We start from the raw sequence: 23,090 nt of genomic DNA on the forward strand, positions 1-23,090 counted from the left end.
TGAGGTTGGATTTGGGGTCAGGGCCAGGCTTGGGGATGGATTTAGGGTTGGGGTTGGATTTGGGGTCACGGAGGGATTTGAGGTCAGATTTGGGGTCAGGACCAGATTTGGGGTTGGGGTCAGATTTGGATTTGGGGCTGGATTTGGGGTCGGAGTTGGATTTGGGGTCAGGACCAGATTTGGGGTTGGGGTCAGATTTAGGTTTGAGGCTGGATTTGGGGTCAGATTTGGGGTCAGGGCAGGGTTTGGGGTCGGGTTTGGGGTCAGATTTGGGTTTGAGTTTGGATTTGGGGTCAGATTTGGGGTCGGGGCCAGGTGTGGGGCCAGATTTGGGGTTGTGTCCGAGTTTGGGGTCAGGGTTGGATTTGGGGCCGGATTTGGGGTCAGGGTTGGATTTGGGGTCAGATTTGGGGTCGGGGCTGGGTTTGGGGTCAGATTTGGGGTCGGGGCTGGATTTGGGTTTGGGGTCAGGGCCGGATTTGGGGTCGGGGCCGCGTTTGGGGTCAGATTTGGGGTCGGATTTGGGGTCGGGGCCCCGGGTGACCCTGAAGGATTTCGATGCTCTGATCCGGGAGCTGGAGCGGGAGCTGGGGACCCGCCCGGACGTGGGGCTGTGACGGGGGGGGGGGACCCCAAATCCCTCCCCAAAAAACCCACCCCATAATCCAAAAAATCTCCCCAAAAAAATCCCCCAAATCCACCCAAAATTCTCCTCCCAAAATCCCTCAAATGCCCCCCAAAAAAAAAAAAATTCCACCCCCAAAATCCCCCAATCCCCCCCAAATTTTCCCCAAAATTCCACTCAAAATCCCCAAATTTTCCCCAAAAATTCCCCCAAAGATCCCCCACAAAATTCCCAAATTCCACACGAAACTTCCCCCAAAAAATTCCAGCAAAAAATCCCCAAAATAAAAAAAATTGTGTCAAAAATCCCCAAAATCCCCAAAATTTCCTTTGTCCCCTCCCTCGCCTTTGTCACTGTCCCCAAATTGTCACCGGCAATAAAGGACACGGCTCTTTATTCCCACGGGGGTGGCAGTGCCAAAAATGTCCCTGAAATGTCCCCAAAATGTCCCCAAGGGGGGGTGGCAGTGCCCAAAGTGTCACCAAAGGAGGGGACAGTGCCCCAAGTGTCACCTGCCACCCCCTGGGACCAGTCCAGGGTGGCTCTGGTGACACTTGGTGACACTCGGTGACACTGAGGGCACTGTGGTGACATTTGGTGGCACTCAGTGGCAACTGGGGACATTTGGGGACACTTGGGACAGTCTGGGGACAGTCAGTGACACTTGGGGACACTCAGGGACACTGGGGCCAGTGTGGGGACACTGGTGACACTTCAGTGACACTCTGGTGGCACTTGGGGACACTCAGTGACACTGAGGCCACTCTGGTGACCCTTGGGGACACTCAGTGACATTTGGTGTCTCTCGGTGACACCTGGGGACCCTTGATGACCCTTGGGGGACACTCAGTGACACTCGATGACCTCAGTGACATTTGGTGTCCCTTGGTGACACTCGGTGTCCCTTGGTGACACGTGGTGACATTTGGTGACCCTCAGTGACCCTTGGGGACACTCCATGATCCTTGATGACACTCGATGACCCTCGGGGACACTTGGTGACTCTTGGGGACACTGAGGCCACTCTGGAGACCCTTGGGGACACTTGGGGACATTCAATGACCCTTGGGGACACTCAGTGACACTCGATGACCCTCAGTGACACGTGGTGACACTCGGTGTCCCTTGGTGACATGTGGTGACACTCGGTGTCCCTCAGACGGACACGGATCCCTGCCGGAAGTCGCTGGGGCCCAGCAGGGCGTTGACAAGGACGGGGTGGCCGCGGTGACACTCGGCCTGCGCCGCCCTCAGCACGGCCACCACCCTGGCCTCGGTGTCCCCGGTGTCCCCGGTGTCCCCCCCAGTGTCCCCAGTGTCCCCCCCAGTGTCCCCAGTGTCCCCAGCGCTGTCCAGCACGAAGCCTCGGCCTCCCAGCGCCGCCGCCACCAAGTGGTAATCTGGGGACAGAGAGTGGCAGTGTCACCAACATGGGGGTGGCAGTGTCACCAGGGGGGTGGCAGTGTCACCAGGGGGGTGGCAGGGTGACCAGGGAGGTGGCATTGTCACCTCTGGGGGTGACATTGTCACTGCTGGAGGTGGCAGAGTCATTGCTGCAGGTGGCATTGTCACCGACACGGGGGTAGGATTGTCACCAGAGGGACAAGAGAGGTGGCGTTGTCACCTCTGGGGGTGGCATTGTCACTAAGAAGTGTCACTGTCAACAGGGGGACAGTGGGAGTGGCATTGTCACTGTCACAGGGATGGCACTGTCACCTCTGGGGGACAGGGAGGTGGCATTGCCATTGCTGGGGGTGGCACACGGACAGGGAGGTGGCACTGTCACCACCGAGGTCCCCTCAGTGTTCCCCGGTCACTGGTCAGTGGTCAGCAGTCACTGGTCACTCACTGGTCAGTGGTCACTCAGTGGTCAGTGGTCACTCAGTGGTCAGTCTGGTCACTCTGGTCACTCAGTGGTCACTCAGGGTCACTCAGTGGTCATTGGTCACTCAGTGATCAGTTGGTCACTCAGTGGTCACTCAGTGGTCACTCTGGTCAGTGGTCACTCAGTGGTCAGTGGTCACTCACCGCTGTAGCTCAGCCTGCAGCCCACGGCGCTGCCCAGCAGGGGGAGCTGCTGTGCCTGTGCCACAGGCTGTGCTCACTGGGGGTCAGTGCTCACTCAGTTGGTCAGTGGTCAGTGGTCACTCAGTGGTCAGTGGTCACTCAGGGTCACTCAGTGGTCAGTGGTCACTCACCGCTGTAGCTCAGCCTGCAGCCCACGGCGCTGCCCAGCAGGGGGAGCTGCTCGCGGCTGATCTGAGTCCAGCCGGCGTCGTTCCCAACGAGCGCGATCACCGGGACCTGGCACGGGACAGAGTGACACAGGGACAGGGGGACACAGGGACAGAGTGACACAGGGACAGAGACAGAGAGTGACACAGGGACAGAGTGACACAGGGACAGAGTGACACAGGGACAGAGTGACACAGGGACAGAGTGACACAGGGACAGAGTGACACAGGGACAGAGAGTGACACAGGGACAGGGACAGGGAGACAGAGTGACACAGGGACAGAGAGTGACACAGGGACAGTGACACAGGGACAGGGACAGGGAGACAGAGTGACACAGGGACAGAGTGACACAGGGACAGAGAGTGACACAGGGACAGAGTGACACAGGGACAGGGACAGAGTGACACAGGGACAGAGTGACACAGGGACAGAGAGTGACACAGGGACAGAGTGACACAGGGACAGTGACACAGGAGAGAGACAGGGACAGGGACAGGGAGACAGAGAGTGACACAGGGACAGAGTGACACAGGGACAGGGACAGGGGGGACAGAGTGACACAGGGAGAGAGTGACACAGGGACAGAGAGTGACACAGGGACAGTGACACAGGGGACAGAGAGTGACACAGGGACAGGGACAGGGGGGACAGAGAGTGACACAGGGACAGGGGGACAGAGTGACACAGGGGACATAGAATGACACAGGGACAGGGACAGTGGGGACAGAGAGTGACACAGGGACAGGGACAGAGGGGACAGCGGGGACAGAGGGGACACAGGGGACACGGGGGACAGAAGGGACACTGGGGGGACACGGGACAGGGAGTGACACAGGGGACACTGGGAACAGAGGGGACACGGGTGACACGGGACAGGGACACGGGACAGAGGTGACACCCTTGGGGACAGGGACAGGTCCCACCCTCAGGAGAGGGACAGGTGACACCCCAGAGACAAGGACAGGGAGGGGACAGGTGGCACCCCTGGGATGGTGACAGGGACAGGTGACAGGTGATAATCACAGTGGTGACAGTGACAAAATGACAATGACAGGTGACAATGACACAAGGACAGTGACACAGTGACAACCAGGGTACAGTGAGGTGACAGTGACAATGACAGGTGACAGTGACAATGACAGGGTGACAGTGACAATGACAGTGACAGTGACAATGACAGTGACAGTGACAATGACAGTGACAGTGACCTTGTGGCGCACGAAGGTGTCGAACTCCATCAGGCTGAAGCCCAGCGAGCCGTCCCCGTACAGCACCCACACCTGGGGATGTCCCCAAATGTCACCTGTGTCCCCAGCGGGTGGCACTGGGACCCTTCAGCCCCCCAGTGTCCCCAGTGTCCCCAATGTCCCCAGTGTCCCAACGCCCCCAGTGTCCCCAATGCCCCCAATGTCCCCATTCTCCCCTTGTCCCCTCCAATGTCCCCAGTGTCCCCATGTCCCTCCCAACATCCCCAACGACCCCCCAGTGTTCCCATTGTCCCCAAACCCCCCCAGTGTCCCCCCAGTGTCCCCAGGGTGTCACCTCAGCCTCGGGCCGGCACAGTTTGGCCCCGAGTGCGAATCCTCCGCCCACGCCCAGAGTGCCAAAGGGACCTGAGGGGACACAGGGACATCAGGACACCATCACTGGGACAGAGGGACACAGGGACAGAGGGACAGAGGGACACAGGGACACCATCACTGGGACAGAGGGACACAGGGACAGAGGGACACCATCACTGGGGACAGAGGGACAGAGGGACAGAGGGACACCATCACTGGGACAGAGGGACACCATCACTGGGGACAGAGGGACAGAGGGACACCATCACTGGGGACAGAGGGAAACAGGGACACCATCACTGGGACAGAGGGACATCAGGACACCATCATTGGGGACAGAGGGACAGGGGGACATCAGTGTCACCGACAGAGGGGACAGAGGGACATCAGTGCCACCATCACTGGGACAGAGGGACATCAGGACACCATCACTGGGGACAGAGGGACAGAGGGACAGGGGGACAGAGGGACATCAGTGCCACCATCACTGGGACAGGGGACAGTGGGGACGTTGTGGGGACATCAGTGCCACTACACCATCCATGTCCCCACGTGTCCCCACGTGTCCCCACTCTGTCCCCAAGTGTCCCCAGGTGTCCCCACACTGTCCCCACGAGTCCCCAAGCCGTCCCAACTCTGTCCCCATGGCCTGGCCATGTCCCCACTCTGTCCCCACATGTCCCCACGTGTCCCCACATGTCCCCACTCTGTCCCAACGTGTCCCCACTCTGTCCCCAAGTGTCCCCACTCGGTCCCCACTCTGTCCCCAAGGGTCCTCAAGTGTCCCCAAGGGTCCCCACATGTCCCCACTCTGTCCCCAAGGGTCCCCAAGTGTCCCCACTCTGTCCCACCGTGTCCCCACGTGTCCCACCGTGTCCCCAGGTGTCCCCACTCTGTCGCCATGGTCTGGCCATGTCCCCAGGTGTCCCCATGTGTCCCCAAGCTGTTCCCATGCTGTCTCCACTCTGTCCCCAGGTGTCCCCACGTGTCCCCACTCTGTCCCCAGGTGTCCCCGCTCTGTCCCCACTCTGTCCCCAGGTGTCCCCAGGTGTCCCCAGGTGTCCCCAGGTGTCCCCCCGTCCCCGGTGCCGTACCCGGGTCCAGCCATGCCCGCGGCCGCCGTGGCCGCACCGTGTACGCGGCCGTGGCCACGAAGTCGCCGCCGTCGGCCACGAGCAGCGCGTGGGGCGGCAGGAGCCGCTCCAGGGCCTGCAGCAGCGCCAGCGGGTTCAGGTGGCACGGGGGGGGGCACGGCCGCCCTGGCCCTGGGGGAAAACAGACTAAATTAGCAATTAACAGCGGGGGAGAGACCCAAAATAGCCAAAATTAGCAATTAACAGGGGGGAGAGACCCAAAATACCCGAAACTAACAATGGGGGAGAGACCCAAAATAGCCAAAATTAGCAATTAACAGCGGGGGAGAGACCCAAAATAGCCAAAATTAACAATGGGGTAGAGACCCAAAAATAGCCAAAATTAACAATTAACAGTGGGGGAGAGGGGAACCCAAAAATAGCCAAAATTAACAGCGGGGGAGAGACCCAAAATAGACAAAATTAGCAATTAACAATGGGGGGGAGAGACCCAAAATAGCCAAAATTAATAATGGGGGAGAGACCCAAAATAGCCAAAATTAATAATGGGGGGGAGAGACCCAAAAATAGCCAAAATTAACAATGGGGGAGAGACCTAAAATAGTCAAAATTAATAATGGGGGAGAGACCCAAAATAGCCAAAATTAATAATGGGGGAGAGACCCAAAAATAGCCAAAATTAATAATGGGGGAGAGACCTAAAATAGCCAAAATTAACAATGAGGGGGAGACAAAATAGCCAAAATTAACAATGGGGGAGAGACCCAAAATAGCCAAATTTAATAATGGGGGAGAGACCCAAAATAGCCAAAATTAACAATGGGGAACCAAAAGAGAGACAAAATAGCCAAAATTAATAATGGGGGAGAGACCCAAAATAGCCAAAATTAATAATGGGGAGAGACCTCAAAATAGCCAAAATTAACAATGGGGGAGAGACCTAAAATAGCCAAAATTAACAATGAGGGGGAGACCTAAAAATAGCCAAAATTAATAATGGGGAGAGACCCAAAATAGCCAAAATTAGCAATTAACAGAGGGGAGAGACCCAAAATAGCCAAAATTAATAATGGGGAGAGACCCAAAATAGCCAAAATTAACAATTAACAGCGGGGGAGAGATCCAAAATAGCCAAAATTAACAATGGGGGAGAGACCTAAAAATAGCCAAAATTAACAATGGGGGTAGAGACCCAAAAATAGCCAAAATTAACAATGGGGGAGAGACCCAAAATAGCCAAAATTAGCAATTAACAGGGGGGAGAGACCCAAAAATAGCCAAAATTAACAATTAACAGCGGGGGAGAGACCCAAAATAGCCAAAATTAACAATGGGGGAGAGACCCAAAATAGCCAAAATTAACAATGGGGGAGAGACCCAAAATAGCCAAAATTAACAATGGGGAGAGACCCAAAATAGCCAAAATTAACAATTAACAACGGGGGAGAGACCTCAAAATAGCCAAAATTAATAATGGGGGAGAGACCCAAAATAGCCAAAATTAATAATGGGGGAGAGACCCAAAATAGCCAAAATTAATAATGGGGGAGAGACCCAAAATAGGCAAAATTAATAATGGGGGAGAGACCCAAAATAGCCAAAATTAATAATGGGGGAGAGACCGAAAAATAGCCAAAATTAACAATTAACAGCGGGGGAGAGACCCAAAATAGCCAAAATTAACAATGGGGGAGAGACCTAAAAATAGCCAAAATTAATAATGGGGGAGAGACCCAAAAATCCTGGGAAAAGGGGACATGGGGGTGGCCCCAAAATTGGGAATGGGATTCCCACCCCCCCAATCCTCCTCATTGGGGCCACCCCTGTCCCTGTCCCCACCCCGTGTCACCCCTGTCCCCACTGTCCCCAATACCCCAGTGTCCCCAATGTCCCCAGTGTCCCAATGTCCCCAGTGTCCCCAATGTCCCCAATGTCCCCAATCCCCTCAATGTCCCCAATGTCCCCAGTGTCCCCAATGTCCCCCCTGTCCCCCTGTCCCCTGTCACTCACCGGTTCTGCTGCTCTTTGTCCCCACTGTCCCCAATGTCCCCAAAGTGTCCCCAATGTCCTCAATGTCCCCACTGTCCCCAAACTGTCCCCAGTGTCCCCAATGTCCCCAGTGTCCCCAGTCCATCCCCAATGTCCCCAAAGTGTCCCCAATGTCCCCAATGTCCCCAGTGTCCCCAATATCCCCAGTGTCCCCAGTGTCCGCAGTGTCCCCAGTGTCCCCAATGTCCCCAGTGTCCCCCGAGTGTGTCCCCTCAATGTCCCCAATGTCCCCACTGTCCCCAGTGTCCCCCTGTCCCCGGTCCCCTGTCCCTCACCGGTTCTGCTGCTCTTTGTCCCTCTCTCTGTCCCGCAGCCGCTGCAGCCACTCGGGGGGACACGAGAACCCGGGCAGGGCTCGGGCCAGGGCCAGCAGGAAGGAGGCAGGGTCACCTGGGGACACAAAGTGTCACTGGGGACACAAAGTGTCACCTGGGGACACAGAGTGTCACCTGGGAAACCCCAAAGTGTCACCTGGGGACACAAAGTGTCACCAGAGAGACCCACAGGGTCACCTGGGGACACAGAGTGTCACTGGGGGGACCCCAAAGTGTCACCTGGGGACACAAAATGTCACCTGGGGACACAGAGTGTCACTGGGGGGACCCCAAAGTGTCACCAGAGAGACCCACAGGGTCACCTGGGGACACAAAATGTCACCTGGGGACACAAAGTGTCACCTGGGAAACCCCAAAATGTCACCTGGGGACACAAAGTGCCACTGGGGACACAGAATGTCACCTGGGAAACCCCAAAATGTCACCTGGGGACACAAAGTGTCACCTGGGGACACAGAGTGTCACTGGGGGGGACCCCAAAGTGTCACCTGGGAAACCCCAAAATGTCACCTGGGGACACAGAGTGTCACTGGGGGGACCCCAAAGTGTCACCAGAGAGACCCACAGAGTCACCTGGGGACACAAAATGTCACCAGAGAAACCCCAAAATGTCACCAAGGGGACCCCAAAGTGTCACCAGGTCGCAGTTTGACCCAAAATTGCCTCGTTTATACCCCAAATTTTCACATTTTGACCCCAAAATCGCAATTTGTGACCCCAGTATCCCAATTTCTGTCCCCAAAATCTCAACTCCTGTTCCCATTGCCCCAACACAGCTGCGGTTTCCAAAATTCCACAGCAGCTGCCCCTGGCTGTGGTTTGACCTAAAATTGTCACATTTTGACCCAAATTTCCACATTTTCACCCCAAATTTCCTCATTTTCACCCCAAATTTTCACATTTTCACCCCCAAATCCCAGTTTTCCCCCCTCACCCTGCACGGCCAGCCGGGGTCTCCAGAAGACTTTGACGTTGCCCCGGTCGCGGTTTGACCCAAAATTGTCTCATTTTGACCCAAAACTTTCACATTTTCACCCCAAATCTCCCAATTTTGACCCCAAAATCCCCATTTCTGACTCCAAATCCCAGTTTTCCCCCCTCACCCTGCACGGCCAGCCGGGGTTTCCAGAACACGTCCGCGTTCCTCAGCAGCCGCCCCCGGTCGCGGTTTGACCCAAATTTCCTCATTTTCACCCCAAATTTCCCGATTTTGACCCCAAATTTCCCAATTTTCACCCCAAATTTCCCCATTTTCCCCCCAAATCCCAGATGTCCCCCCTCACCCTGCACGGCCAGCCGGGGTTTCCAGAACACGTCCGCGTTCCGCAGCAGCTGCCCCCGGTCGCGGTTCACGGCCACCACAGCGGCGCCGCGGCCGAAGAGGCGCCCGTAGGACAGACGGAAATCACAGACCATGCCTGGGGACATTTGGGGACATTTCAGGACATTTGGGGACATTCAGGGGGTGGCACCAAAGTGTCGCCAAAAGTGGCTCAGTGCCGGTCCCCTAAGTGGGTCAAGCAGCGCAACAAAGTGGCGAATTGTGGGGACACTCTGGGGACACTTGGGGACACTCTGGGCACTGTCCCCTCCCCTTGGGGACACTCTGGGGACACTTGGGGACACTTTGGGCACTGTCCCCTCCCCTTGGGGACACTTTGGGGACACTCCAGGGACACTTTGTGCACTTCCACCCCCTTGGGGACACTTCGGGGGCACTTTGGGGACACTCTGGGCACTTCCACCCCCTTGGGGACACTTCGAGGGCACTTTGGGGACACTTTAGGGACACTCTGGGCACTGCCACTCCCTTGGGGACACTTTGGGGACGTTATGGGGACATTTTGGGGATATTTTGGGGACACTTTGAGAACATTTTGGAGACATTTTACCCCTCCCACCCCCCTTGGGACACTTTGGGGATGTTTTGGGGACACTTTGGGGATGTTTTGGGGACACTTTGGGGACACCTTGGGGACCTTTTGGGGACACTCTGGACACTGCCACTCCCTTGGGGACACTCTGGGGACACTGGGGATATTTTGGGGACACTTTGGGAACACTCTGGGGATATTTTGGGGACATTTTGGGGATATTTTGGGGACACTTTGGGGATATTTTGGGCGAATTTTGGGGACATTTTGGGGACACTTTGGAGATATTTTAGGGACACTTTGGGGACACTTTGGGGATATTTTGGGACACTCTGGGGATATTTTGGGGACACCCTGGGGATATTTTGGGGACACTTTGGGGATATTTTGGGGACACCCTGGGGACACTCTGGGGACACTCTGGGGATATTCTGGGGACACTTTGGGGATATTTTGGGGACATTTTGGGGACACTTTAGAGATACTTTGGGGACACTTTGGGGACATTTTGGGGACACTTTGGGGATATCTTTGGGGACACCCTGGGGACACCCTGGGGACACTTGGGGACAGCTGTGGTACCTGCCAGCAGCACCAGGTCGGCCTCCTGCAGCGCCTGGCGCCGGTTCTGCCGCAGCCCCAGGGGACACTCGGGGGGCAGCAGCCCCCGCGCCGCCCCCCCCAGGAAACAGGGGACACCCAGAGCCTGCAGGGCCGAGCTGGGACAGGGACAGGGACAGGGACACAGGGACACAGGGACAGGGACACAGGGACACAGGGACACAGGGACACAGGGACAGGGACACAGGGACAGGGACAGGGACAGGGACAGGGACAGGGACACAGGGACAGGGACACAGGGACAGGGACAGGGACAGGGACAGGGACAGGGACAGGGACAGGGACACAGGGACAGGGACAGGGACAGGGACAGGGACAGGGACAGGGACACAGGGACAGGGACAGGGACAGGGACACAGGGACAGAGACACAGGGACAGGGACACAGGGACAGGGACAGGGACAGGGACAGGGACAGGGACAGGGACACAGGGACACAGGGACAGGGACACAGGGACAGGGACACAGGGACACAGGGACAGGGACAGGGACACAGGGACACAGGGACAGGGACACAGGGACAGGGACAGGGACAGGGACACAGGAGGGACAACGTCACAAACGGGATCCGTGCAGACCCAAAACCAGCTCAATCCAGATCCCAAAAATGGCTCCATCTGGACCCAAAAATTGCTGATTTGGGACCCCAGATCCCCCCAGATCCCCCCAGTCCCTCCCAGTCCCTCCCAGTCCCCCCCAGTCCCTCCCAGTCCCTCCCAGTCCCCCCCAGTCCCTCCCAGTCGCTCCCACCTCAGCTCCTCAGCGGGGGTTGGGGGCAGCAGGGCCTGGCTCCCCACGAGCAGCAGCGGCCGCTGGGCCCGGCTCAGCAGCTCTGAGCAGAGCTGGACCTGGATTAAACCCGGGATTAACCACAAACACTGGGATTAAACCCGGGATTAGCCACAAAAACTGGGATTAAACCCGGGATTAACCACAAAGAGCCAGGATTAACCACAAACACTGGGATTAAACCCGGGATTAGCCACAAAAACTGGGATTAAACCCGGGATTAACCACAAAGAGCCAGGATTAACCACAAACACTGGGATTAAACCCAGGATTAACCACAAAAAAAAAAAAAAAACAGGATTAACCCCAAAAAAGTCAGAATTAACCCAAAAAGAGCTGGGATTATCCCCAAAAGGCTCTAACCCCCAAAAAAACCCAAATCCCATCCCAAAAACCCCAACCAAAATCCCACAGAAACCCCTGAAAAAACAAAAAAACACCAAAAATTCCACAAAAAAACCCCAAAAATCCCCTTTAAAAACCTAGAAAAACCCCCAAAAAATCCCCAAAAAATCCCCTAAACCCCCTGGATCCCCAGTTTGGGGTATTTGGGGTTTTTGGGGTTTTTGGGGTCTCACCTGCTCGGGCCTGGCCGTGGGGATGTGCAGGGGCAGCGGGGTCAGGTCCCAAACCCACCCAAAAACCTCACAAAAAAACCCCCCAAAAAAACCCCCAAACCCCCATAAAAACCCCTCAATCCACCCCAAAAACCTGATCCCAAACCCCAAAAAACCCCAAAACCCCAAAAACCCCAAAAAAAACCGTCTCAAACCCCACAAAATCCCCTAAAAAACCCAAAAACCAACCCAAAAAATCCCCTAAAAAAACCGAGAAAAACCTCAAAAAATCCCCAAAAAATTAAAAAAAAATCCTCAAAAAATCCCAAAAAATCCCCAAAAAATCCCCTAAACCCCCTGGATCCCCAATTTGGGGTTTTTGGGGTTTTTGGGGTCTCACCTGCTCGGGCCTGGCCGTGGGGATGTGCAGGGGCAGCGGGGTCAGGTCCCGCGGCTCCCAGGCGCCCGCGAACAGATCCCGCAGGTAATTGTCCAGGTACCTGCAGGGTTTGGGGTTTTGGGGCTTTTTTGGGGCTTTTTTGGGGCTTTTTTGGGGTTTTTGGGGTTTTTTGGGGTTTTAGAGTTTTGTGGGGTTTGGGATTGGGGTTTTTTGGGGGGTTTTATGGGGTCTTTTGTGGGTTTTAAATTTTTTTTTAAATTTTTTTTCAGGGTTTTAGTTGGGGTTTTTATGGGTTTTTTTGGGGATGGTTTGAGGTTTTTTGGGGTTTTTTTTTTTGGGGATGGTTTGGGGGTGTTTTTAGGGTATTTTTTGCGGTGTTTTTGGGATGTTTTTGGGGTATTTTTGGGGTTTTAGGGTATTTTTGAGATTTTTTAGGGTATTTCTGGGGTGTTTTTAGGGTATTTTTGGGGTGTTTCTGGAGATGTTTTTAGAGTATTTTTCTGGATATTTTTAGGGTATTTCTTGAGATATTTTTAGTGTATTTTTTGAAATGTTTTTAGGGTAGTTTTGAGGGCATTTTTAGGGTTTTCTTTGGGGTGATTTTAGGGTATTTTTGGGATGTTTTTGAGATATTTTTAGGGTATTTTTTGAGATATTTTTAGTGTATTTTTGAGATGTTTTCAGGGTATTTTTGGGGTGTTTTTAGGGTATTTCTGGGGTGGTTTTAGGGTAGTTTTCGGGGCGTTTTTGGGGATGTTTTTGGGATATTTTTAGGGTATTTTTGGGGATGTTTCTGGGGTGGTTTGAGGTTATTTTTGAGATGTTTTTGGGGTATTTTTGGGGTGGTTTTAGGGTATTTTTTGAGATGTTTTCAGGGTAGTTTTTAGAATATTTTTGGGGTGTTTTTAGCGTATTTTTAGGGTGTTTTTAGGGTATTTTTGGGGTGTTTTTAGAGTATTTTTGAGATGTTTTTGGGGTATTTTTGGGGATGGTTCTAGGTTATTTTTGGGGTGTTTTTAGGTTATTTTGGGGGTGTTTTCAGGGTATTCTTCGGGTGGTTTTAGGGGTCATTTTGGGACATTTTTGGGATGTTTTTGGGGTGGTTTTGGGGTGTTCTCTCACCACTGGACGAGCTTCCCCCGCAGCCCCCGGGGGGTTTTGGAGCCCCCGAGCTCCTTCTGCACCACGTGGAAGGGGTAGAGCACATCGATGGGCAGCTCCACGAACACGGGGCCTGGGGGCACCCCAAAAACCCCAAAACCCGCGGGGGTCACCCCAAAATCCCAACGAGGGGATGGAGACCCCAAATCCCACAGCAGGACCCCAAAATCCCCCCCAAAAAAATCCCCAAAAACCCCAAAACCCGCGGGGGTCACCCCAAAATCCCAACGAGGGGATGGAGACCCCAAATCCCACAGCAGGACCCCAAAACCCCCCCCAAAAAAAACCCCAAACCCGCGGGGGTCACCCCAAAATCCCAATGAGGGGTTTGAGATCCAAAATCCCACAGCAAGACCCCCAAAAACCCCCAAAAGCAGCCCCAAAATTGTCCCCAAAACCCTCCTGAGCTCACCCAAACCTTGATCCCCAAACACCCCCAAAATCCCAAGTGATCCCAAAATTCCAGCCCCAGACACCCCAAAAAACCCCAAACCCACGGGGGTCACCCCAAAATCCCAACGAGGGGATGGGGACCCCAAATCCCACAGCAGGACCCGAAACCCCCCCAAAAAAAACCCAAACCCGCGGGGGTCACCCCAAAATCCCAATGAGGGGTTTGAGATCCAAAATCCCACAGCAAGACCCCCAAAAACCAGCCCCAAAATTGTCCCCAAAACCCTCCTGAGCTCACCCAAACCTTGATCCCCAAACACCACAAGAAATCCCAAGTGATCCCAAAATTCCAGCCCCAGACACCCCAAAAAACCCCAAACCCACGGGGGTCACCCCAAAACCCCAGCAAGGGGATGGAGACCCCAAATCCCACAGCAGGACTCCCAAAAACCCACAGGGAAAAATCCCAAATTTTAGGAATCCATCCCAAATTTTCCATCCCTGGGGCTGATTTTTGGGATCCCAACCCCAGGGAAATTTTGGGATTGCAGGGCTGATTTTGGGATTCCGGGGAAGATTTTGGGGTTCCCAATCCCATGGAAATTTCGGGATCTGGGGCTGATTTGGGGTTCCCACCCCCAGGTAACTTTGGGATCCCGGGGCTGATTTCGGGATTCTGGGGTCGATTTTGGGATTCCAGGGCTGTTTTTGGGATTCCGGTACTGATTTGTGGATCCCACTCCCAGGTGAATTTTGGGATTCTGGGGCTGATTTTGGGATCCCGGTGCTGATTCCTGGATCCCACCCCCAGGTAATTTTGGGATCCCGGGGTTGATTTTGGATCCCACCCCCAGGTATTTTTGGGATGTCGGTGCTGATTTGGGGTTCCCACCCCCAGGTGAATTTTGGGATCCCGAGGCTGATTCCTGGATCCCACCCCCAATGAATTTTGGGATCTCGGTGCTGATTTTGGGATCCCGGGGTTGATTTTGGATCCCACCCCCAGGGAAATTTCGGGATTCTGGGGTTGATTTAGGGATTCCGGGGCTGATTTTGGGATCCCGGGGCTGATTCCTGGATCCCACCCCCAGGTAGATTTTGGGATCCTGGTGCTGATTCCTGGATCCCACCCCCAGTGAATTTTGGGATCCCGGGGCTGATTCCTGGATCCCACCCCCAGGTGGATTTTGGGATCCCAGTGCTGATTCCTGGATCCCACCCCCAGGTGGATTTTGGGATCCCGGGGCTGATTCCTGGATCCCACCCCCAGTGGATTTTGGGGCGCCCCCCACCCGGGGTGCCCTCGCAGGCGGTGGCGATGGCGCGGCGCAGCGTGGGGACGATGTCGCGCACGGCGCGCACGGACAGCGCGGATTTGCAGAGCGTGCGGAACAGCGGCAGCTGCGGGATGTCCTGGAGAGCGCCCCGGCCCTGGGAGGGGAAAAACAATTAAATTAACCAGGAATTAACGGGGAATTAACGGGAAATTAATGGGGAATTAATCAGGAATGGGCACGGGGAATGTGGGAACAGCGGCAGCTGCGGGATGTCCTGGAGAGCGCCGCGGCCCTGGGAGGGGAAAACAGTTAATTAACGGGGAATTAACGGGGAATTAATCGGGGAATTAACGGGGAATTAATGGGGAATTAACGGGGAATTAACGGGGAATTAATGGGGAATTAACCGGGGAATGTGGGAACAGCGGCAGCTGCGGGATGTCCTGGAGGGCGCCCCGGCCCTGGGAATTAACGGGGAATTAATCGGGGAATTAACGGGGAATTAATGGGGAATTAACGGGGAATTAATGGGGAATTAATGGGGAATTAATGGGAATTAACGGGAATTAACTGGGAATTAATGGGCAATTAACGGGAAATTAACGGGAATTAACAGGGAATTAACGGGGAATTAATGGGGAATTAATGGGGAATTAACGGGGAATTAACGGGGAATTAATGGGGAATTAATCAGGAATGGGCTCGGGGAATGTGGGAACAGCGGCAGCTGCGGGATGTCCTGGAGAGCGCCCCGACCCTGGGGTGGGAATTCAAATTAAGTTAACGGGAAATTAACGGGAATTTGACGGGGAATTAACATGAAATTAATGGGAAATTAACGGGGAATTAATGGAAAATTAAGGGGAAATTAACGGGGAATTAACGGGAAATTAACAGGAACTTAACGGGAAATTAACAGGAAATTAATGAGGAATTATCGGGAAATTAACGGGGAATTAACGGGAAATTAATGGGGAATTAACGGATTGCAAATCAGGAGTTTGGGAATGGCATCAGTAATTGGCATCTGGAATTTGGGCCTGGCATCAGGAATGGGCATTGGGAACTTGGGAATGGCACAAGGAATTCGGGAATGGGCACCGGGATTTCAGGAATGGGCACTAGATATTCGGGAATGCAATCAGGAATTCGGGAATGGGCACTGGGAATGGGCACCAGGAATTTGGGAATGGCATCAGGAATGGCATCAGGAATTTGGGAATGGGCATTGGGAATCTGGAAATCGGCATTGGGAATTTGGGAATGGGCATCAGGAATTTGGGAATGGCATCAGGAATTTGGGAATGGCCATAGGGAATTGGGGAATGGCCATAGGGAATTGGGGAATGGCCATAGGGAATTGGGGAATGGCATCAGGAATTTGGGAATGGCCATTGGGAATTGGGGAATGGCATCGGGAATCAGGAAATAACATCGAGACTTTGGGGTTGGGCACTGGGAATTTGGGAATGGATTGGTAATTCGGGAATGGCATCAGGAATTCGGGAATGGCCATTGGGAATTCGGGAACAGATTGGGAATTTGGGAATGGCATCAGGAATTTAGGAATGGCCATTGGGAATTGGGGAATGGCAGCAGAAATTTGGGAATGGCATCAGGAATTTGGGAATGGCCATTGGGAATTTGGGAGTGGGCATCAGGAATTTGGGAATGGGCATCGGGAACTGGGGAATGGCATCGGGAATCAGGAAATAACATCGAGACTTTGGGGTTGGGCATTGGGAATTTGGGAATGGATTGGGAATTTCGGAATGGCATCAGGAATTTGGGAATGGCATCAGGAATTTGGGAATGGCCATTGGGAATTCGGGAACAGATTGGGAATTTGGGAATGGCCATTGGGAATTCGGGAACAGATTGGGAATTTGGAATGGGCATTGGGAATTTGGGAATGGCCATTGGGAATTGGGGAGTGGACTGGGAATTTGGGAATGTCCATCAGAAATTTGGGAATGGCATCAGGAATTCGGGAATGGCCACTGGGAATTTGGGAGTGGGCTTGGGAGGGCGCGGGGAATTTGGGGGATCCCGAATTTTTGGGCGGCCGCACCTTCTGCAGGGAGGCGGCGGCGCCGGCCAGCAGCAGCAGCGGCGACTCGGCCATCTGCGCGTTCTTGACGGCCGTCACCGCGTTGGTGACACCGGGGCCCGCCGTGACAGCGGCCACGCCGATGCAGCCTGGGGACAGCGGGGACACCGTGGGGCGGGGCGGCGCGGTGGCACCAGGGCGGCACCAAAATGGCGCCAAGGTGGCTCCAAAGTGGCGCCAAGGTGACGCCAAAATGGCACCAAGATGGCGCCAAGGTGGCGCCAAGGTGGCACCAAGATAGCACCAGGGTGGCTCCAAAGTGGCACCAAGGTGACGCCAAAATGGCACCAAGATGGCGCCAAGGTGGCGCCAAGGTGGCGCCAAGGTGGCACCAAGGTGGCACCAGGGTGGCTACAAAGTGGCACCAAGGTGGCGCCAAGGTGGCACAAAGGTGGCACCAAGGTGGGTCCAAAATGGCACCAAGATGGCACCAAGGTGACACCAAAATGGCATCAAGGTGGCACCAATAATGTCACCAAGGTGGGTCCAAAATGGCATCAAGGTGGCACCAAGGTGGCACCAAGGTGACGCCAAAATGGCATCAAGGTGGCACCAAGGTGGCTCCAATGTGGCATCAAGGTGGCACCAAGATGGCACCAAGATGGCACGATGATGACATCAAGGTGGCACCAATAATGTCACCAAGGTGGCTCCAAAGTGGCACCAAGGTGACGCCAAAATGGCACCAAGATGGCGCCAAGGTGGCACCAAGGTGGCACCAAGATGGCACCAGGGTGGCTCCAAGGTGGCGCCAAGGTGGCACCAAAATGGCTCCAAGGTGGCACCAAGGTGACACCAAAATGGCATCAAGGTGACACCAGGGTGGGTCCAAAATGGCACCAAGATGGCACCAAGGTGACACCAAATGGCACCAAGGTGGCACCAGGGTGGCTCCAAAGTGGCGCCAAGGTGGCACCAAGATGGCACAATGATGACATCAAGGTGGCACCAATAATGTCACCAAGGTGGGTCCAAAATGGCTCCAAGTTGGCACCAAAATGACATCAAGATGACACCAAGGTGGCACCAAGGTGGCACCAAAATGGCTCCAAGGTGGCTCCACAGTGGCACCAAGGTGACACCAAGGTGACACCAATATTGGCACCAGAATGGCGCCAAAGTGACCAAGGATGAATTTGATCCAGGAGGTGACAAATGAGGGAAAATGGGGACAAATGGGGAGAAATGGGGACAGACAAGGACAAACGGTGACAAATGATGAAAAATTATGAGAAAAGGGTGACAAAAGGTGACAAACAAGGACAAATAGGTGAGAAAGGGTGACAAAGGGTGCCACACAAGGACAAAAGGGTGACAAACAATGACAAATGGGTGACAAAAGGTGACAAACAAGGACAAATTATGACAAACAATGGCAAAGGGTGACAAATGATGACAAAAGGTGACAAATGGTGACACACAAGGACAAATGGGTGACAAACAATGACAAAAGGTGACAAAGGGTGACAAAGGCTGGCACACAACAACAAACGGTGACAAACAATGACAAAGGGTGACAAAGGGTGGCACACAAGGACAAATGGGTGACAAACAATGACAAAAGGTGACAAAGGGTGACAAAGGCTGGCACACAAGGACAAAGGCTGGCACACAAGGACAAATGGGTGACAAAGGCTGGCACACAAGGACAAATGGTGACAAACAACGACAAAGGGCAACAAAGGGTGACAAAGGCTGGCACACAAGGCCAAGAGGTGACAAACAAAGACAAATGGGTGACAAACAATGATAAAGGGTGACAAAGGCTGGCACACAACAACAAACGGTGACAAACAATGACAAAGGGTGAAAAAGGGTGACAAAGGCTGGCACACAAGGACAAATGGGTGACAAAGGGTGACACACAATGACAAATGGGTGACAAAGGCTGGCACACAAGGACAAATGGTGACAAAGAATGACAAAGGGTGACAAAGGCTGGCACACAAGGACAAATGGTGACAAACAACAACAAAGGGCGACAAAGGGTGACAAAGGGTGGCACACAAGGCCAAGAGGTGACAAACAAAGACAAATGGGTGACAAACAATGATAAAGGGTGACAAAGGCTGGCACACAACAACAAACGGTGACAAACAATGACAAAGGGTGAAAAAGGGTGACAAAGGCTGGCACACAAGGACAAATGGGTGACAAAGGGTGACACACAATGACAAATGGGTGACAAAGGCTGGCACACAAGGACAAATGGTGACAAAGAATGACAAAGGGTGACAAAGGCTGGCACACAAGGACAAATGGTGACAAACAACAACAAAGGGCGACAAAGGGTGACAAAGGGTGGCACACAAGGCCAAGAGGTGACAAACAATGACAAATGGGTGACAAACAATGATAAAGGGTGACAAAGGGTGACAAAGGGTGGCACACAACAACAAACGGTGACAAACAACGACAAAGGGTGACAAAGGCTGGCACACAAGGACAAAGGCTGGCACACAAGGACAAATGGGTGACAAAGGGTGACACACAAGGACAAACGGTGACAAACAGTGACAAAGGGTGACAAAGGCTGGCACACAAGGACAAACGGTGACAAACAATGACAAAGGGTGACAAAGGCTGGCACACAAGGACAAATGGGTGACAAACAATGACAAAGGGTGACAAAGGGTGACAAAGGGTGACAAAGGGTGGCACACAAGGACAAACGGTGACAAACAATGACAAAAGGTGACAAAGGGTGACAAAGGCTGGCATACAAGGACAAATGGTGACAAACAACGACAAAGGGCGACAAAGGGTGACAAAGGCTGGCACACAAAGCCAAGAGGTGACAAACAATGACAAAGGGTGACAAAGGGTGGCACACAAGGCCAAGAGGTGACAAACAATGACAAAGGGTGACAAAGGGTGGCACACAAGGCCAAGAGGTGACAAACAAGGACAAATGGGTGACAAACTATGACACAGGGCGACAAAGGGTGACAAAGGCTGGCACACAAGGACAAATGGGTGACAAACAATGACAAAGGGTGACAAAGGCTGGCACACAAGGACAAAGGCTGGCACACAAGGACAAATGGGTGACAAAGGCTGGCACACAAGGCCAAGAGGTGACAAACAATGACGAAGGATGACAAAGGCTGACCCGAGAGCCGCGACACGGCGTCGGCGGCGAAGACGGCGCTGGCCTCGTGGCGCGTGTCCAGCACGCGGATGCCGAGCTTCTCGCAGGCCACCAGCACGGGCGAGATGTGCCCGCCGGGCAGCGTGAACAGGAACCGCACCCCGTGCGCCCGCAGCACCGCCGCCACCAGCTCGCCACCGTGCCGCGGGCTGGCCGCGTCCACCTGCGCCGGGCACGGGGACACGGGCATGGGGGGACACGGGGACAGCGGGGACACGGGCATGGGGGGACAGCGGGGACAGCGGGGACAGCGGGGATGGGGGGACAGCGGGGACACGGGGACAGCGGGTATATTGGGATAATGGGACATGGGGACACGGGGATATTGGGGACAGTGGGGACAGCGGGGACACGGGGACAGCGGGTATATTGGGATATGGGGACACGGGGACACGGGGATGGGGGGACAGTGGGGACAGTGGGGACATTGGGGACATGGGGATATGGGGATATGGGGACAGTGGGGACAGAGGGGACATTGGGATATGGGGACACGGGGACACGGGGATATTGGGGACAGGGGGACAGAGGGGATATTGGGGACATTGGGGACAGCAGGGACACAAGGACACGGGGATATTGGGGACAGCGGGGACATTGGGGACATGGGGACACAGGGATATTGGGGACAGTGGGGACAGCGGGGATATTGGGGAAATTGGGGACAGCAGGGACAGCGGGGACATTGGGGACAGCAGGGACATTGGGGACATTGGGGACAGCAGGGACATCGGGGACATTGGGGACAGCAGGGACATGGGGACAGTAGGGACATGGGGACGTGGGGACAGTGGGGACATTGGGGTAAGCAGGGACATTGGGGTGAGCAGGGACATTGGGGACAGTGGGGACATTGGGGATATCAGGGACAGTGGGGACATGGGGACAGTGGGGACAGTGGGGACAGCGGGACAGCAGGGACATCTGCGCTCAGTGTCCTCCATCCCACCTGTGCCACCCACTGTCCCCTTTGTCCCACCCATCCCACCTGTGGTCACCACGGGGTCAGTGGTGACATCGGTGACATCTGTCCTCAGTGTCCTCCATCCCACCTGTCCCCAATGTCCCCAATGTCCTCCCAGTCCCCAATGCTTCCAATGTCCCACAATGTCCCCTCACCCCAATATCACGCCACTCTCCCCAATGTCCCCAAATGTCCCCAATGTCCCTCAATTCCCAATATCCCCAATGTCCCCAAAGTCCCCAATGTCTCCAGTGTCCCCCAATCCCCCCAATATCCCCAACACCTCCAATGTCCCCCAGTCCCCCCAATGCCCCAATTCCCCCAATGTCCCCAATGTCCCCAACATCCCCAGTGTCCCCCCAGCCCCGCTGTCCCCACGTCCCCTCTGTCCCTCTGTCCCCCAGCCCCCCTGTCCCCTGTCTCCATGTCCCTGCTGTCCCCTATGTCCCCCTGTCCCCTCTGTCCCCTCTGTCCCCCCTGTCCCCTGTCCCCATGTCCCCTCTGTCCCCTGTCCCCATGTACCCGCTGTCCCCTCTTTCCCCCTGTCCCATGTCCCCTCTGTCCCCCCTGTCCCCTCTGTCCCCATGTCCCCCTGTCCCCATGTCCCCCTGTCCCCCTGTCCCCCCGTCCCCCTGTCCCCCTGTCCCCCTGTCCCCATGTCCCCCTGTCCCCTGTCCCCATGTCCCCATGTCCCCCCCTGTCCCGCTGTCCCCTGTCCCCATGTCCCTGATATCCCCCGTCCCCCCCGTCCCCACTGTCCCCATGTCCCCCTGTCCCCTGTCCCCATGTCCACCCCTGTCCCTGATATCCCCAATGTCCCCCTGTCCCCATGTCCCCCTGTCCCTGTCCCATGTCCCCATTCTGTCCCCTGTCCCCATGTCCCCCTGTCCCCATGTCCCCCTGTCCCCCCCGATGTCCCCACTGTCCCCATGTCCCTGTCCCCCTGTCCCCAACTTTGTCCCCACGTTTGTCCCCTGTCCCCATGTCCCCATTTTCTCCCCCCGTCCCCCTGTCCCCATGTCCCCCCCTGTCCCGCTGTCCCCCTGTCCCCCTGTCCCCATGTCCCCTCTGTCCCCTGTCCCCATGTCCCAGACCTTGTGCAGCAGCCGGTAGAGCAGCCCGAGGCGCTGGGCCACCAGCAGCAGGGCCAGGGCCACCAGCCCGGCACAGGCACAGCCCAGCGCGGCCACCAGAGCCATGGGGGGCTGCAAGGAAAGGGGGCCACCGTGGGAACCGGCAGTGCCACCGTGGGAACCAGCAGGGCCACCGTGGGAACCCGGCAGTGCCACCGTGGGAACCGGCAGGGCCACCGTGGGAACCAGCAGGGCCACCGTGGGAACCAACAGTGCCACCGTGGGAACCCCTGGGGACACCAGGAACCCTTGGGGACATCAGGAACTCACTGGGGACACTGGGAATGGCTTGGGGACATCGTGGGAGCCCTTGGGGACACCAGGAGTGGCAGTGAATGACATGGCCATTGGGGACATTGGGGATATTTGGGGACATTGGGAACATTGGGGGCATTTGGGGGCATTGGGGGCATTGGGGGCATTGGGGGCATTGGGAGCATTGGGAGCATTGGGGACATTGGGGACATTGGGGACATTGGGGACATTGGGGACACTGGGGACATTGGGGGCATTGGGGACATTGGGGACACTGGGGACATTGGGGACATTGGGGACATTGGGGACATTGGGGATATTGGGGACATTGGGGACATTGGGGACACTGGGGACATTGGGGACATTTGGGACATTTGGGGGCATTGGGGACATTGGGGACATTGGGGACATTGGGGACATTGGGGGCATTGGGGACATTTGGGGACATTGGGGACATTGGGGGCATTTGGGACATTTGGGGGACATTGGGCAATATTAGGGACA

General features: G+C 55.1%; 1 protein-coding gene and 1 long non-coding RNA gene across 2 annotated transcripts; one reads left to right on the forward strand and one right to left on the reverse strand.

The window, feature by feature from the left end:
• Positions 1-1,064: 1,064 nt before the first annotated feature.
• On the reverse strand, positions 1,065-22,416 carry ILVBL (ilvB acetolactate synthase like). The gene is given in 18 exon segments (XM_056510488.1): positions 1,065-1,198; positions 1,539-1,723; positions 1,754-2,025; positions 2,824-2,929; positions 4,071-4,142; positions 4,405-4,475; positions 5,519-5,660; positions 5,662-5,689; positions 7,843-7,957; positions 9,186-9,320; positions 10,359-10,495; positions 11,147-11,244; positions 12,143-12,242; positions 13,265-13,376; positions 14,989-15,127; positions 17,045-17,172; positions 20,196-20,397; positions 22,293-22,416. Coding segments are annotated over 16 exon segments (1,935 nt in total). The 5' UTR covers positions 22,398-22,416; the 3' UTR covers positions 1,065-1,198; positions 1,539-1,723; positions 1,754-1,780.
• Positions 14,309-14,888, forward strand: LOC130263108 (uncharacterized). Its single transcript, XR_008842290.1, has 4 exons — positions 14,309-14,338; positions 14,443-14,550; positions 14,595-14,787; positions 14,833-14,888. It is a non-coding gene; the product is annotated as an uncharacterized LOC130263108 (long non-coding RNA).
• Positions 22,417-23,090: the final 674 nt, after the last annotated feature.

This window comes from Oenanthe melanoleuca, chromosome 25, assembly GCF_029582105.1.
Source record: "Oenanthe melanoleuca isolate GR-GAL-2019-014 chromosome 25, OMel1.0, whole genome shotgun sequence".
Lineage (NCBI taxonomy): Eukaryota > Metazoa > Chordata > Aves > Passeriformes > Muscicapidae > Oenanthe > Oenanthe melanoleuca.